General features: G+C 47.0%; 1 protein-coding gene across 1 annotated transcript; it reads left to right on the forward strand.

The window, feature by feature from the left end:
• Positions 1-887: 887 nt before the first annotated feature.
• On the forward strand, positions 888-15,538 carry HPSE (heparanase). Its single transcript, XM_062574983.1, has 13 exons — positions 888-911; positions 4,526-4,692; positions 6,637-6,782; positions 8,261-8,386; positions 8,797-8,970; positions 9,198-9,369; positions 9,768-9,815; positions 10,708-10,801; positions 11,455-11,561; positions 11,831-11,945; positions 13,750-13,868; positions 14,220-14,366; positions 15,184-15,538. Exons 1-13 carry the CDS (start codon positions 888-890, stop codon positions 15,341-15,343), a joined length of 1,599 nt encoding a protein of 532 aa, XP_062430967.1. The 3' UTR covers positions 15,344-15,538.
• The last annotated feature ends 1,608 nt before the right edge of the window (positions 15,539-17,146 follow it).

The raw sequence follows: 17,146 nt of genomic DNA on the forward strand, positions 1-17,146 counted from the left end.
CATCTTTGCTAAAATACCTGGAAAGAGACAGTTCATTCAGGATGTTTCTATAGCAATCTTTCAGATACTTTGTGTAAGGTAAATATGATCATGACACATGCAGAGTTTAAATATTGGTCTTATGTATGACAAATTAATAATAAAGAGAGGGGTTTAAGTAACAGTTTCATTTTCTATGGCTACATTTTATGGTTTTCTATAGGTTACCACAGCTTCTGAGACTCCATGAGCAAATGTCCGTCATTCTAGCTAGGTTTTGAAAGGTAGGTATACCAGATCTACTTTAGCACAAAAGTAGGCTTCTGTAAGTATTTTTACACATGTTCTTCAGCTGTGATGCAGTCAACTACTTTATATGATTAATACATAGTGTGTTATAATTTCTGCACATAGTGACGTAAAAGCCAGTTGATAACTAAGATGAAAATTTGACAATTTTATGTAAAATCAGTTGGCCCTTTTTCAATAAAGGAAACCTAAGATTAAAATTTAGTAAGCATTGCCTTTTTTATTCAATTCTACCATTATGTTTATGTTGCGGCTCCAGAAATGAACAAGACTGTTTTTAATTGACTAGGATCTGCTATTATGTTTGTATTGCAGTTTACAGTAAAGAACTTGAGGTTGCACCCTTGTCCAAAGGTGATAGTGGTGGGAAAACCGATTTAAAAATTACATTGCCCTTTTGAATGTGACACTGGAGAAATCTTAAGTAGCGAGTAATTCTGTGTTAGCTTTCGTTTAAGTAAATGAAATACTGAACAGTGCACTTGGTATTAAACCAGGCAAAGAATTTCAAACCTGCAGCTTTCAGAATCATTTGTTTGCTAGACTTCTCAGCACCCTCAAGGGAATCGTGTTACTGGTGCTTCAGTGCCGAAGGCGCAATGGTTTTGGAAACATCAGAACAGGTTTGTGAAGTTGGTTCTGTCAGTAAGAGAGAGAAAAGTGGCCTTCAAGCACAGAACCAGTATTTTCCATGCCCCAAGGTTACCTAAGTATGTCTTTTAATTCTTCCCCTTTTAAATAAAACAGATTTTGGTGAAATGGTGACTAATATAAAAAAAAGATTGGTTTTATATTTAAAATAGCTTTAAAAGACAGAAGCTATATACTTCAGCATGACTGTGAGTGCATCCTGAAGCAGTCAATGGAATATTCCTGAGGGAAAACTTTAGTGATGCCTTTAAGGCTGAACCAACTGCTTCTGAGGCTTTTTTGGTTTGCTTGACTATTTTCCTCAAAAGTTTGAAGCTTAGACTTTCATAAACTCATGGGAAGTGTGGAAAAAATTGAGTAAATTAAATGATTTGCTGCCAGGACTTTGTTATTACAGTAACTGTTGTGGAGGAGTTGATCTATTAATTGCTTATACAAGTAATTAAAGAGCCATTGACTGCAGTCATGCTTAAAAATTTGAGCTTGCTTTTATGCTATTTAATTTTAAAATTAAGTGTACTTTTCTTATTTTGGGAAGGGGGAGCAGCAGAAAAGCAAGTATTTCAGACAGCTGTGCGTATTTGGGTCAGTAACTCCCTTGGCCTCAGGTTGGTTGTTCAGCTGATGCACAAGCACAGCAGCGAGATACGGTTTTGATGAGATGTACGTTTAGCATCGTCTGTGAAAAACAGCCCCTTTGAAAAGCATAGCAAATGTTTCTATGTGCTGGAAATGAGCAGATGGATTGAATTCTTCACGGTTCTTCACAAGGCTGGTCTGGGAAGAAAATTGGGCTGGCATTTGCCATTTCTGCAGGCTGTGCTGTGCCAGATGGGTGATTGCAACCTCCCCGGCGTTTGCTGACCGTGACCTTTGTTGTCCTTTGAAGTGAAAGGAATAAGATTGAAGTTGCTTAAAATAATGCTATAGAAAACTTACCCTTTTTTCCCTGAAATAAAAATAGCATTAGCCAATCAAGCCAGTACACTTCTTCCACATCGCCTTTTTTCATTAATATCTAATATTGTATCATTAAAATTCTTTAAAACTAAAATCAATTATACATGCCTTTTCTACGGATGGAAGTGTTTTTCTTTTTTTTTTTTAAAAAAAAGGGGGGGGCAGATACTAGATATGTTACTTAAACACTGGTGGAAGACACTAAGGTACTTCAATGTTAAGCATAGTACTGGGCTCAAACACATCACGCAAGTGTAAAGCTGGGCATTTATTGGATTAAGAAGTGCCTATTACCAGCTGCCATGCTATGGAAAGGCTTGTGCTACGATGGCTTCAGAAAAGTTTGGAAGGCAAAGATATTTTTTTCCCTTGCTTCAATGGAGTGTTTGCATCCTAGAGCTTGTCTAAGGAGGATATTGGATGTTCCTGACCATTTCTTAGTAACCCACGTTATTCCACTTTTAATTGGCTTGTGTTTTTACGGTTTCTTTTTACCCCAAGTATTTAATTCTGCATTTGGGGAATCCCTGTGCAGAATTCATTTAAAATGATCTTTTAGGCCACGTCGATAAAAGTGTTGGGCTTTGCTTACTGTTTAGCTGTCAATTTTCATTGTGCGAATGAGAGCTATTGGGATTTGGGTGTTCCAGAAAGCCGCTTCCATGCAAGCGAGTCCTGAGCAGGCAGTTCACATTTGGTCATTTGTTTTAAAGCTTCTTTTTATTGTATATGGTGCGCTGATATCCTGAAGTTACCTAAATTCGTCAGCTGCACAGTCCACAGAAATAAGACCTTTGAGAAGTACCTATATAGCTGTATAAATACTGAAAAGGACTTGGAAAACAAAAGAAAGAAAAAGAAAAGAAAGATGGATTGTGTCATTTTTCATCTCCAAATCAACTGAGTGCATCCTATTTAAATGTTTTTAACCAGCTGGTTTCAGAAATAAAGTTAACTGAAGATATTAAAATAATTGGAGAGACTTTTGCTATACATTACCAGGGTTTTTCAACCCGTTCAAAGAAACATGTACGCTTTTCAAGCGTGCACTCATCTGCTCGTGTGGAAATGCTACATTTCAAGTGCCAGCTTGACACAGGCAGCTCTGCTTGCCCGTGTAAATGCTGCAACGCTTCGGTAATTTCTTGTTTTTCATGTTATTGAACTTTTACTGAATTCCCTAAATATACACTGGCGTTTTACATGAAGTTTTGAGTTCTCGGACAACTAGCTGGGGTGGTGGCGGCAGCGATAATTCTGCGCTTCCTCTGCGCGTTTGGTTTCCCCAGAAAGTTTTATTCTTAGCGCTTCGCTCGAAGAGCTCAACTGGCACGGCGGCGGCATTGCCAGCAGGAGAAAAAGCAGAACTGTGCGATAAGCGCTCTGAAAACCGCAAGGCACGGTTTAAGCTTTCTCAGAAATAAAGAAGCCAAATGGGATGTTGGTATGGAGCGAGCTTTAAAAACTAAGAAAGTGCTTTTAAGCCCTGGTTCGGATGCCCTCTCTGTCTGTATTTTATAGTAAATGGTTTAAATTCTGTCTTTTCTGTGGAAGAGGCTGCACGCTTCTATGTTATCTCCCTTATTTTGCAGGATTTAAAAATGTATATAACGCAATGTGAAAAATGCCTTAAAAAAAATATAACGCTTCCCATTTAACACATACAGCTTTTGTATATTTAGCTACATATGGCTCCGTATATATACTGCCTGCAATACGTGGCTTGAATCCCTGGCAGCGTCGAGCGCTCGGCGTGCGGATTTTGTGCCTATGCTGTGGGAAGGGCGGAGAGCACCGAAAACTGGTTCAAAGCATCTCTGTGCAAAAAAAAAAAAAGGAAGCCGGTTTTAGGAATTGGAAGGAATAGCAAATACTGAGGGGAATAACTGCTCTGGCTGCATCTCAGCTGAGGACTGTGAACGTTTTCTGTGTGTGCAGTAACGCCCTTAACAGCCGGGTTCGCCCCAATGATTTGTCGGGCGTTTATTTGATTTCTTAAGTGCTGGGTTTGCTCGTGGGGCTGGGTAGTTCGCGTGACTCTTCAATCACGCGCTGATACGCGAATTATTGCTCCGACAGGTACTCCGGAAAGACTGACTCACTCCAGCCCTTCCCGGCGGAGCGGACGTACCGTGGGGGACGGACCGCTGCGATCGGAGGCGATGGCCTGGCTCAGGTGCTGAGGCAGCCAGGAGCGTCGCCGATACTCCCTCGCCCCGGGAGCGGCGGCGGCGGCGACGCGCTTTACCGAAAGCAGCCTGATAATTTGGTCCTTCCCGACCCGTCGCCGGCTTGCGCAGGGCAGCGCCGGCCACGCTGAACCTGACTGTTGAAAAACACGCCGTTTCTCTCCGACGTTACGTAACGCCGTGAGCGCGTCTGGCGCTGGTTAATTCGCAACGGCGCCCCGCGGCCGAGAACGGCGAGTCTTCTGCGTGCCCCGAGCCGCGCGGCGGTGCAGCAGCAGGAAGGAGCAGCGCCCGTCGGGCGCACGGAGGCGCGCTGCCTCCTCCTCCGGCCCCGCTGGCAGCTCGGCGATCCGGTCCCGCGAGGCTCAGCCCACGCTCGGCAGCTCCGCTGAGCGCCCCCGAGGAGGAAGAGGAGGATGAGGATGCTCCTGCTGCAGCTGCTCTGCTGGCTGCCCGGGCGAGCCCTGAGCCGGGCGCAGCCCGAGGTGGCGACGCTGAGCCTCGGGCTGCGCGGACGACCTCTCGGGGAAGTCAGCCCGGCTTTCCTGTCTCTCACGCTGGATGCCAGCCTGGCTCAAGACCCGAGATACATCACCTTCTTGAGGTAAGGCAGGGCAGGCGTTTGCCACCTCTCCCTCCTCTTTCCCTTCCTGCAGCACCTGGCAAGGCTGTGCCTATTCTGTCTCGTGAAAATTTTTCTCCCCAGCCCCGGCTCTTCTCTCCCTGCTCTTTAGCGGAAAGGGGTGCTGAGAGGTGAGCCCCCCTCTGAACCCTCCCTCGAGCCGTCCTGGCGCTGACCGAGGCATGGCCAACGTCCTCCAGAGCTTTGCTCCGCGAAGCAGACGCAGCTTTGCGGTGCTGGAGCTAGGCTGGGACCCCAACCGGCTGCCTCTGCGCTTGGGGGTGCAGCTCAGACCTGGTGCCTGGGTCGATGCAGGGGAGGAGGAAGAAGTTACTTTCAAATGGAGAAGTAAGAGAGGTCCCACAGAGGAGGAACTGGGCGGCTCTAGGTGGGCTACTGGTGACAGCTTTAATAATCAGCGCGCAAAATCTGCAATCCAAGACCTATGTAACCCGCACGAGTTGTGTTTGATTCAGTGTCCTTGAGATACACGAGGTACTGAAATAGCTAAAGGATGGTAGGAGACCCTCACCCCCTTGGAGCTTTAGATGGGAGAGACGTGGGAGGCGTCATTGTGGAGCAGAAGTTAGGATTGCCCCGTGTGCCTCGGGAAGAAATAAGCTATTTATTTGTCCCGGGGCAGCAAGCTGGGGTCTGTCATCAGCGCTGAGGACTGCATGACCTTTGCTAAGGGAACCGGAGAAGAAGTGGTTGGATGGGAAGAAGACGTGCTTTGGTGATACTCGCTGGAAGAGGCGTAGGGATGAACTCAGGAGGGGAGCAGCCCGGCAGGCGAGGGAAGTCGTGGGATGCTGAGCAGAGCGGGTTACGTGTGGCCAGGCTGGGGGCCAGGGGCTTCTCGCCCTTCCGCTCTGCAACGATCCGAGACCTAGCGTAGCTTTAGAAACGTTTGCCGGGGAACTGCCGGCTTAAAGTCGAATCTATGCTAGAGGCTGAGGAGGGTCACAGCTGAGGCCAAATCTACAGTTCCTGAAAATGAAGCTTGTTTTTTTTGTTTGTTTCCTTCTCTTTTGGTAACACTTCGAATGGCTCAAGACTACCAAGTGGTGACGTTGCTTCTGGCTCTGATCTCTCTTGCCTCCTTTTCTCCCCTTTTTGCTCTTAGTGTTTTCTAATTAGCTCTTTCTTCCTTTTGATTCTATAATTTTCAAGGCTGCTCTATTTTTTCCCTTTGATCCCATTTTTCAGTCCCATCTCATTTCTTTAGTCCTTCTGATTTTCCTCATCCCACCTCGTTCATCTTTTTCTCCTGCCCAAGGTGGGATGGAGGCTGATACCACCTTGTTCGAAAGACGTTGGGTCTGCAGCCTTTAGACCTCCTGGCTGCAGCGGAGTCAGACGGGACCGGAGGCCAGCAGACGCTTCGCTCGGTTTGCCGCTGCGAGCGGGAACTCGCTGGCGGGCAGCAATCGGTTGCGATGTCGCTGGGGCATCGGCTGCCGCCTCTCTCCCCGTTTCCCCTAGCGAAGGCTGGGGTGAAGCGGTGTGCGCCTTGCTCGTGTCGTGCAAGTCGCAGAAGTGTAGCTGTAAGTCTGCTTAATTAAACTAATGCCCCCCTTTTTTTTTTCCCCTCTCTCTCTCTCTCCTCTTTGGTACAAAAGCATTTGATTTGGTGGCTGTAGCTTAGGGAAATTGGGAACGGTGGTGTAAAGGCTGCTTTACATCCAGCTTCTCACGGGAGCAGTATGTTACTTTTTGCCTGAACAAAATCAAAAATACGTCAGGGAGAAGAACGCCTGTTCTCAAAACGCTCCTACTTGGGCCCCCCCTGCCTCAGCCCCTCACCAGCGAGCACGATCCCTGGAGCACATCTCCCTCGCTTGCTGATTCCCAAAACCTCTCCTAGTCCCTCGAGCCCTTTCGTGACTCTAATCTCTCTTCCGTTTCTTGATATTCTTCCCCCAGCAACCCCAAGCTGCGCACCCTCGCCAGAGCCTTGTCCCCAGGCTTCTTGAGGTTTGGGGGCACCAAAACAGATTTTCTGATTTTCGATCCCCACAAGGATTCAACTTCAGAAGAGAAAATCATCTGGGAACTCCAGGCGAAGCAAGGTAAAGTGCACGTGAGCGAAACGGTCGGTAGTTCAGCCAATAAAATAATTGCTCCAAATGCTTCTGCAAGGTTGCTCCCTTCCACAGGGACCTTCTGGACTCGTCTCCGCTCGCACCTTGTTCTGTTTTGGGCCCTCTCCACGTCTCTCTCTCTCTCCCCTGCCTTACACAATTCCCTGAATTCTCCACAATCTGTCGATCTCTCCTTTCCTCCAGCACTATTAGAGCAACGAGATCTGTCGGGGGCCGCGTGAAAACGAGGAACGTTTGCAAAGCGCGTCCCTCGCGTGTTCGGTACCTGCCGCAGCTTTGCTGCCCGGTGCTCGTCTCCGCGATGCCGCCGCAGCGCTCCCGGCTCTCCCGCCGTCCGGGAGCCGGACAAGGTCAGCTCAAAAACTGTGGTTTCGCCCAGAAAACAAAGTACTGGCTGCAAGAAGGAATCTGCCCAGAGCAAAGCAGGTGTTTTGCTCGGGGTTAGGCTGCTGGTGAGTGGTACGGCGTTGCCTTCCGAAAACACGGAGAAGTGTAAACCGACCCTGCCCTGGCGAGCTCCGCTGCTTACGCTCAGGCCTTGTGTGCGAATATTTTCCCCTTGAACTCCCTGAATTAAAGTCGAATTTTCTCCTTAAATTCTGTGAAAATTTGCAAAGCTTTCTGGAGCTGTTAAACGTGAAAAAGCGCTGAGTAGCCCTTTGCATATAGGTGCCAACAGGTGACGTTCGGTTTGGAAGTGTTATTTTTGCCCTGTACGACTTCCTCGAACACTCTGCTCCTCTTGGAGTATTTTTAACTTTGGCCTGCTTTTAGCTTCCTCTTTGGTTGATGGTGTGATCCTCTATGGATTTTCATACTTACAAAATGTATATATGTGTGTGTGTGTGCGTGCGGAGGGAAATGCAGTGTGTCTGCAGACTTCTGCCAGTGTTTTCGTTTGAATCTTGTAAGGCGGTCAGCGGTTCCTCCCGCACGAAACAGGAGACGCTGGCAGCAGTTCCCACCACGGAGGAGAGGAAGCGGAGCTTTCTATCTCCCTTGAGCAATAAGAGCCGCGAGCCTTACCGCGGTACGGTCGCACGGAGGTTGCTTATCCGCTCCTCCAGCGCCGTGCCTGCCTGGGCACCGCGACCGGCGCTGCTCGGTCCTGGTTTCCAGAGGGGCTATCTCGCAAAAGCAGGTTAGCAGGTTACAGCCACAAGTTATACCAGCTTCCAGAAGCTCCATTCAGCCTTTTTTTTTATTTATTTATTTTTTCTTCCCATCTCCATCACCTTAACTGGGGCTACAGACATACACACGTATCAGTTTGGCCCTCTTCTTCCATCACGAAAGCAGGGACGAGGTCCACAGAGGTGCAGGACCGGCTCCCAGCTCTGCACAAACCAGTGTAGAGCTTGGTGAGGGACGCAACCCTCTGAGCACTGAACCCTTGCCGTGGACGTGGAAGTTTTATTGCTGTCGCGCTTTATTCCCTCTTACAGATGCTTGTGGATTGAGATCTGGGTTTTCGGCTGTTGAGGAGCTGCTACTCGCCCAGTGGCCTGCCCAAGAGAAGCTCATTCTTAAGGAACAGTACTGGAAAAAGCACAAAAACACCACCATTACAAGTAAGATTTTGACGGATTCTTCCACGAGGATTTATAACTGGCAGATTGCAAATCTCGGTTACGCGGTAAAAGTGTCACGGGCAACTAGGAGTTGAAGCCACCAAAAATTAAGGTTTCTCTAAGTCACAGAGACGTTTCTAAAAAAAATTCTTACCCTGCTCTCTGTCGTCTGGTTTTGTGTTTAATGCTATCTGGGCGCTGCAGGAGTTCGGCGAACCTCAGCGTCCTGCAGGGTGACGCTGACCAGGCTTCGTTGGGGCTGGGCTCTTCGAGTTGGCTCCGAAAGCCCGGCGTGCCGACAGCACCGGGCTAAACGCGTGCCGTGCAGATTTTAATTGGGCTTTAGATCCATTAGCACGCTGGACCTTCGAAGTCAAACGGTCTGCGCGGTGCTTTTCTCCGTCGTGCAGGAAACACCGTGGACATCCTGTACAGCTTTGCGAACTGTTCGCGGTTCCATCTGGTCTTCGGGCTCAACGCCTTGCTGCGGAAAAACGGCCTTCAGTGGGACAGCTCGAACGCGGAGCTGCTGTTGGATTACTGCGCGTCTCGGCGCTACGACATGTCCTGGGAGCTGGGCAACGGTAAGGGACCAGCGCGGCCGCGGGCGAGGGGACACCCCGCCGAGCGCGGAGCGCGCCGGCCAGCGCGCACGCAGGGCCGGGGCACGTCGCGTCCCGCCGCGGCGCGCTCTTTCGGTCCCAAATAGCAACCTCCGAGCGCAACGTGGGGCGAAGCCGTGCAGGGGGTCAGTATTTTGCCTCCGGAGACTAGAGGTCGGGGGCGTTGAAACGCGTCTGTCTCTTCCCAGAGCCCAACAGCTTCAGGAAGAAGTCGGGCGTTTACGTCGACGGCTTCCAGCTGGGACGGGATTTCGTCCGCTTGCGTCACCTGTTGGACGGCTATCCCCTCTACCGGCGCGCGAGGCTCTACGGCCCGGACGTGGGGCGGCCGCGGAAGCGCACGCAGAGGCTGCTGCGGAGGTGAGGGGCGGCGGGAGCCGGCGCGGCGACCCGGGGGGCGGGCGAATTCGGAGCCGCTAGTCACGGAGGAGCAACGCGGACCAAGCCGATTTAGCCGAGAACTGATTTCTTCTGATTTTTTTTATCCCTAAATTAGAATTATTGATTTTTTGGGGGGGGGGGGAGGGCTGAGATGATCGAAATCTTCCCTGCGTGCAAGATCTTAAGCTTAAGCTCCTCCACCGGTTGCAACCAAGACATGAGCAGCACCTCACCGACCCGCACGCATCTCCCAGTTCCCCCCGTCTCCGGGCTCCAGCGCCGAGATAGGCTTTTCACCCTGGAAATCTCCCCCGCCCCGCGTCGCCCGAGCGTGAATTCGACGCTCCCGACAACCTCTTTGCGCTCTCTGCCCGCAGCTTCCTGAAATCGGGAGGGAAGGCGATCGATTCCGTCACTTGGCACCAGTAAGTAGCGCCCGGGCGCCCGCTCTGCCGGCGGTTTTTCACGACGGGTGGGTCTGAACTCACTAACGGGAAGGGGAAAGGAGAATTTTCTTTCAGATAGCGACAGGGGCCGAAGAAAACGGCTCAGGGCGACGGTGTTAGTTTTCGACTCGGAGGCGGGAAATTAAGAATAAAACAGGAGCCTTCGTAGCTGCTGCTTTAAATTCTGCCGCTTTCTTTCCCCTCTGTTTGTGCCTCTTTAATATATATTAAAAAAAAAAAAAATCTTAACTAACCTTTGCCACTTGGAGAATTGATACTAGTTTCATCCACCAAGCTGAATTTGCCCTCCCGGAGGCAGAACTGGACGTGCACGCAGCACCCTCGGGTCCAGCTCAGCCTGTAAACTCTTCTCTGACTCCTTCATTCCTGTTTCATTTTTATTTTTCCACTGACGCTCTTCTAAAGTGCAGAAGCGAGAAATGAGGCCCCCAAAACTGGCATTTGATGGGGTTTGGGTTTTTTTCTTTTTTTTCGGTTTCAGCGGTGTAAGTTTGTCCTCGCAGCGCCCGTAATTAAATGCCGAGCAGTCCAAGTTGGGTCTCACGCTGCGGGGTTTTTTTGTTTTGTTTTGTTTTGGGGTCAAATGCAGCACAGTGAGCTCCAGCATTAGGTGGGAACAGCTTTACATGCTTGAATTTATTTTGCAAAAATGAACTACCAGTCAGTGTCATCCTATCGGAAAGTCCCTCATAAAACAACATACCTACACGTTTGGCAAAAAATATTAAAAGCTGGACAGAAAAATGACGATGTGAATAAACGTATTGAGCAACCAAGTTCTTTTATTGCTTTGTACCAGTGGTAGATTTTTTTTCCTTAGTTTTGACTGTGCTTTTTTTTCCAATTGCAGTTACTATGTAAACGGGCGAAGCGCGACACGGGAGGATTTCCTGAGCCCAGACGTGCTGGATACGTTTGCCACAGCTATACGCGATGTCTTTGAGGTGCGCTGCCCTGTTCAGTCGTTCACAGGGTCAGTTACCGGCGGCATTAGCAGAACAGAATCCTGACGAAAATAGAGCTCCTCGGCTAGCAATAAATAGGGATCCTCAAAGCTCGGGTGCCACCGTCGGCATTTAAAAAGAAAAAAAGAAGGAAAAAAGCATATTTTAGCAATACTACTATACTAACAGGTGTACTCGAGAGAAAAGGTCTGCCATCCACCAAACACGATGCTAGGAACTTCACAAACCTACAAAATTCCGATTTACCGATTGAGTCGCGCTGCCGAGATGTAATTTATGGTCAGATGTCCCTCCTCCCTTTGCTCACGTTTCACTGTATTTAGAGATCCTGAGAACCGGGCGATTTAGAGTGTAACACTAATCAGCTTACAGAACCTGATTCTTACGAGTGATGTTTTCCAAATTCTAAATGAGTAGGTGTGATTTCTTGGTGGAGGGGGGAAATCTGCTTTTCTGGTCCTGTTGACTAAAATTTCTGTGACAACCTGCCTCGGTCAGTGTTACCACCCATTAAACGCAAATGGCATACGTAGGTATCTGCCTGAAGCATGGAACTCCGAATGCTGATCGTTGCAGAAGCCATAAATTTAATTACTGTCTCTTTCTCTTCTTTCCTACCCACAACCGACTAGATTGTCGACGGAACCACACCCAGCAAAAAGGTCTGGTTAGGAGAAACCAGCTCCGCGTATGGAGGTGGCGCTCCCAATCTGTCCAATACGTATATCGCTGGCTTCATGTGAGTAAAATAGCACGTCTTGTAAATTATGCATTTTCATTTGGTTAAAGAAATGCCCATCTGAGGCCTCCAAATGCCCAGTACATCACTAGGTCAGTAAGGCTCGATTTCTACTCCCCAAAATTAGTTGCACAATTTTAAACAAATGTCAGCATTAAGTCTTAATTCCTTCTTTGCTACTTCCCATCTTGGTCAGACAGAGACAACAGAGTACAGCTTAAGTCTGCAACTTTATCTGCATGTTGTTTGCCTCTTTTTTTTTTTTGCAGGTGGCTGGACAAACTTGGACTTTCAGCCAGGCAGGGAATTGATGTGGTGATGAGACAGGTGTTCTTTGGAGCAGGAACCTATCATTTGGTGGATGCAAATTTTGAGCCCTTGCCAGTATGTATACAAACGCTATTTTAACGCTGTATGTACTTATGTACACACACAATCTGATGTGCAAACAGAAGATAGCTATTTTTACAGCATAAGATAGCAACAGATTTTGTAGGACAAATTACATTACAACTGAAAAAGAACATAATATGAAATTAAGAATAAACCTTTCTTGGGTCATATACGAACTCAATAGCAGCCGAAGCATAAGCAAGTGAAAATGTGCATTTAGCATGGTTTAATTTATTTAGAATAACATTCTGCTACGATCAAACACTGTCATTGAACATGACATTCTCTTCATGTATTTATAGCATGCTCTTCTGTGCTAACAGCACTTACCTCTGGATGAAAGGAAAACATTTTTCCCTTTCTTCTCATTTTTCTGCTTCCAAGTTGCAATTTTTACAGGCTTATAAAGAACTTATAACAGAGGAAACCAATATATGGAGTTGTTCTGTCCTGTGGTTTCAGATGGTCCCTATGCCAGGGAGCAAGCTGTTGGGGATGGAGGAACTTGTTACTTTCCCCCACCACCCCAATTTAAAATAGATTTAGATTGAAAGGATGCATCTTGTTTTCATCTACAGACAGTACAAACGCTAATAAACCAAATAATGCTTCAGAGGTATGGAAATCCAAAGCAGAGCAATCAATTTCACATAGCACTGAAATGAATACAATGGTAAATATTTCCAGGCAGCATCTCCGTACAGATGGACTGAGCAAGCAGGCCAACAGGAAAAGTCACTTCCCTGGGTCTATGGGTGTTAGACGAGAAAGAAACGTTACAGCCTTCCTCCTAGGAAGGCTTCAAAACAGAAAAACTGCTGGAGGAAGCTCTTTTCGAAAGCTGCCAGCTTTAGCATAATCCTCTGCTGGAGTTTTGATCCAAAAAATAACATTGCAAAAACATGTCTCCTAGCCCCAACCAAAGGCCACGTTTCCCCCTGTTATGGTTACAGAGTTAAGAAAAGTTCAAGAAAAAGTAGAGCTGGAAAAATGAGCTCTCCGCAGCAAGCATCATCCTGCTCTCACAACACTTTTATGTTGGCATCTTAGGACTTCAGTGGATTTACTCTTGTCTCGCATTCAGAATTAATCCTCTAAAACCCATTTAAAAGCACCATGCCAGCATGAAAGTTAGGGGACTACACTTAGCACCGGTGTGTTAGGTGCAAGTATCTCTGCGGGGAGGCAACTCATCCCTCGTGGGTTCCCGTCAAGCTCCAGGGAGCTTGGCCCTCTGCCAAAAAGGCAGAGCATTCCCAAAATCAAACCCTTTCTCCCCAAAAAAGGAGCTCCCTAGATCAGCAAAGGAAGAGCAAAATGACTCCAAATGAACCTTGCAAACACAGGCATTTTGCAACTTGGAGACACAATTCTTTTTTTTTTTTTTTTTTTTTTGCTAAATTATTTGTGTGGATTTAAATGAACCTGATGTAAGAAAAAAACTTGGCTAAGTAGAAAATTAAAGGGAAAAATACTGAAGTTATCAGCAAAATGAATGTTACATTAAGAAGAATGTGAATGACAAAACTACTTGGATACTTCTTGAGAAAGCCCTCACCTCAGGGAGTGCTTTTGGCTTCCAAGTTTTTCACGTCATCTTAAGGAAACACAGATTTCTGTCACCACACAGCGCTTCCCCCTTGGTAGCTGCAGTCTTTCCAAAGTAAAAATATTTTCTGAGCTCGGTCTATTCTGCCAGCATCTTGCTGGAGGGGTCTGGAGGGGAGAGTAAGAATGATAAATATGGAGTTAGTATCCACAGCGGATACAAATGCACGTGTGTTTTGTCACACAGGACTATTGGCTTTCGCTGCTGTACAAGAATCTGGTCGGCACCAAGGTGCTGCACGTCAGCCTGAAGGGAGCCGAGCAGAGGAGGCTCCGCGTGTACCTTCATTGCACAAACACCCACCAGTAAGCACGCCTGTTTCCGCAGCGGCTGCCCGCGCGGCGTTTAGGAATGACCAAATCTCAGCCGCGGACTCGCGAGGGAGATGTCTCCCGTCTCCGGCCCGTCCCGTATCCTCGACCCGCCCTGCTGAATCCCTCGAATCCCTCGCCGTCCGTGAGGTGTAAAAGCAGCAGCGGATGCCTTCCCTGCGAGCACCCACCTCCGGCGCCCCTCGTCAGGACGCCCGCAGACGCTCGTCCCGGGGCCGCGGCTGGCGACCCGGCTGCGAACGGCAGCCGGACTCTGCACAGCTTCCTTATTACCTGAGCATCACGGCGATTATTATTATTTCCCCCCCCCCTCTTGCTTTTCAGCCCAAAGTACAGAGAAGGGGATGTTACACTGTTTGCTTTAAACCTCTACAACGCCACCAGGTATTTGCAGCTACCTGACGGCTTATCTAGCAAGCACGTCGACGAATACCTTCTGCTACCTCACGGGAAAGGGAACATACTTTCCAAGTAAGGGTGCAACTCCTCTCCTCTCTGTAGAGAGTATTGCAATTAGCAGACAGCCTCTAAAACCGTATTTTTGAACATGTAAGATAAAAAAGCAGAGTTGCCATTCCATTGGGGATTTTTTTGATATTTTTTTTCTTTCGAGGTTCTTTTCTTTCTTTCTTTTTTTTTAACCAAGGTCTGACTTCTATTAAATCAGATATCCTAAAATCAGGCCACTAAAACCTTGCTGAAGCACGATGGCGGTTGCTTGATGCTAACTCTTCAGTAGACTGCCACTACTCCGGACCGGAGTCTAATGCCCTTTTTATTTTGAGCAAGCGTAAGCATATTGCTTTCCATGGTGTTGGCTCCTGATTTACAGCAGTTCGTTGTGTCGATACTACAAGTGTTAACCACACAAAATGTGATACTGGTCCAACACAGTGCAGTAAATCAGCAAAAGAAAAAGCTGGTGACAAACAGTACTCTGGTCTAGAGTACTGACAGTGATAATCAAGTTGTTTTTTTTTTCCTGCAAGTGCTAGCGTATCTTTCACATCCAAAGCACACATGCTGTGTGAGTGCACTAGATACTGTACTTGTATGGTGTATCTCTGCATATATATATATTGATTTTTTTTATTTTTATATATATATATACATGTATTTTATATATATTTATGTATGTATATATATGTGTGTGTAAAAACTTAAGGGAAGGTTTATGCCATGTGCCAAATTGGTTAGGAAGCTTTGTACTTGCAGTTGAATTTCAAGAGGTATTTGCATTTGATGGCAAACAAAAAAATAGCTGCCACAACCATCTCTCTTTCTCTAGGTCTATTCAGTTGAACGGCCATGTCCTAAGGATGGTGGATGACAAAATGCTGCCAGCACTTAACGAGAAACCTCTTGGTCCAGGGAGTATTCTTGGCCTTCCAGCTTTTTCTTATGGGTTTTATGTTATCAAGAATGCCAAAGCTACTGCTTGCATCTAAATCTCAAATACTCACTTGCAGGATAACTGCAGTAGCAGTTAGCTAGTAACTAAGTTTGATGCTAGATATTCACATTTCTATAGCGAGATCTAATTCTGGCAATCGATTCAAATCTGCTGGTGGCGCTGGTACTCTTTGTGGGGTAGACATGAAGTCATACTGTAAAGTTGGTGTGTAAAACACATGCTCGCTGGGCTTCAGGAGCAAATTTTCAAGTAGAGAAGCCTCAGATGGAGGAGGGTTTTTTCCCATCTGGCCTGCATCAGTACATTTGATAGAAAGACCCTTCTCTATTCTGTATGTTAAATTGTGTATGTTTTTTTTCACACTGCAATTTCAGGTTTGCCAGCCAGAAACTTCCTTGTTCTCTTATTTCCTAGTTTAAGTAAGCACAGTTTTCAGAGCAGCTGATCTAAAAACTTTTCTTCAGAAAAGGTTAGGATAGTTTTTTGTGCACACACGCACACTTGCGGTTTTGCTGGCAGTGTACACAAGAAATACTCAAGGGCTTGGGATTTTTGTAGCTGTTAATTGTGGGTTCACAGCTGTGGACCTCTTTGATCTTAAGGCTCAGCTTCTCTTGTCGGCTGGCAATCAACCTTCCAGAGGGATGAAAAAAGCAAGAGATGCATTAAAAAAACAAAGTGGAGTGCCTGAATGGGAGCCAAAATCAGGGAAAACGCTGTTTAGAGAAGTAAAAACTGCCATCGGATTTTGGGCAGCTCCCTGGCTGACGTAACTTGTCCACACGCGTCTTAAGTTATGATAGTAAGGTCACGAGCTGGAGCTGGAGCCCTGCGTTTTCCAAACACACATTTCTTGACAAATAAAGCACTGTTGCTCCTTCGGAGCAGCCTGCAGTCAGTACTGCTTTAAAATTGGATCTCCTAGGGAGGAGAGGGACACACTGCTGCTCCAAGAAACCATCTTTTCAAGCGCAGGACACTGCTTTGCACAGTGAGGGCTCATTACTCCATCGATTAACGCAAAAATATCACCTTTGGAGTTGTTTTTCTGGTCAGAAGCTTGCCTAGTTGAAGAAAACTCACCTTCATATAACCATGCTTTTTCCTCACTAAGTCCTGAAGGCTGATTTTTTTTTTTTTTTTTTTTTTGATTGAGCATCTCTTGCCCCATCCTTAAGGGAATGGGAGCGGAACGGGAGCCTGAAGCCACTGAAGTCATCAGAAGGCTTTTAGCAGCCTTTGTAGCATGCTGAGAATAAACCTGGCTGCCAGATAAACCAACCCGTTTTGCACCGCTGGGATGCAGAAGCCACCTCGTTGCCTTCCTGAGCCACGTAAAGACTCCTTTTGGGGGGAGAGAGAAGTTTCAGCTAGACATTTCTGCTCTTGGCCAGCTCTCCGAGACACTTATTTTTCTCTCTGCGCGCGCATCTCCGTTCACACCTTTTTGTAGGTTCGGTGTACCACAGGCTCCTTTTTCTCTCATAAACACACGGTAAATGCGCAAAGGAGCAAAAGAGTTCAAAGTGCAGCTGTGGTCTCTCTCGGGTGTTTGATTGCATCCACTCGTGAAAATATAACCATGCTGTTCCCATCTCCTTGTGATAATTTGAGCACGGAGGAAGAAAACAACACACAAATATATTTCCCTTTGTACGCTTTAAAAAGGCGCTACCAGCTAAAGGGAGTCCCGGTGCAGGGAGGCAAGGAGGTTGATTTTTTTAAAAAATAGAAAAGGCTTTAAAAACACAACATTGATGATAAGCTTACGAAACTGGCATCAAAAACTGCCCCAATTTGTAGGTTATGTCTAACTTCAAATGCGTCAAAGGTATAT

Source organism: Rhea pennata, chromosome 4 (assembly GCF_028389875.1).
Source record: "Rhea pennata isolate bPtePen1 chromosome 4, bPtePen1.pri, whole genome shotgun sequence".
In the NCBI taxonomy this organism is placed as follows: Eukaryota; Metazoa; Chordata; class Aves; order Rheiformes; family Rheidae; genus Rhea; species Rhea pennata.

Bases quoted from the DNA above. Each gene is read 5' to 3' on its own strand.
- HPSE (XM_062574983.1), top strand. From the start codon at position 888: ATGGTTTTGGAAACATCAGAACAG. The intron at 9,370-9,767 runs GTGAGGGGCGGC...CTCTGCCCGCAG, and splicing joins ACGCAGAGGCTGCTGCGGAG to CTTCCTGAAATCGGGAGGGA. The intron at 11,946-13,749 runs GTATGTATACAA...TTTGTCACACAG, and splicing joins CAAATTTTGAGCCCTTGCCA to GACTATTGGCTTTCGCTGCT.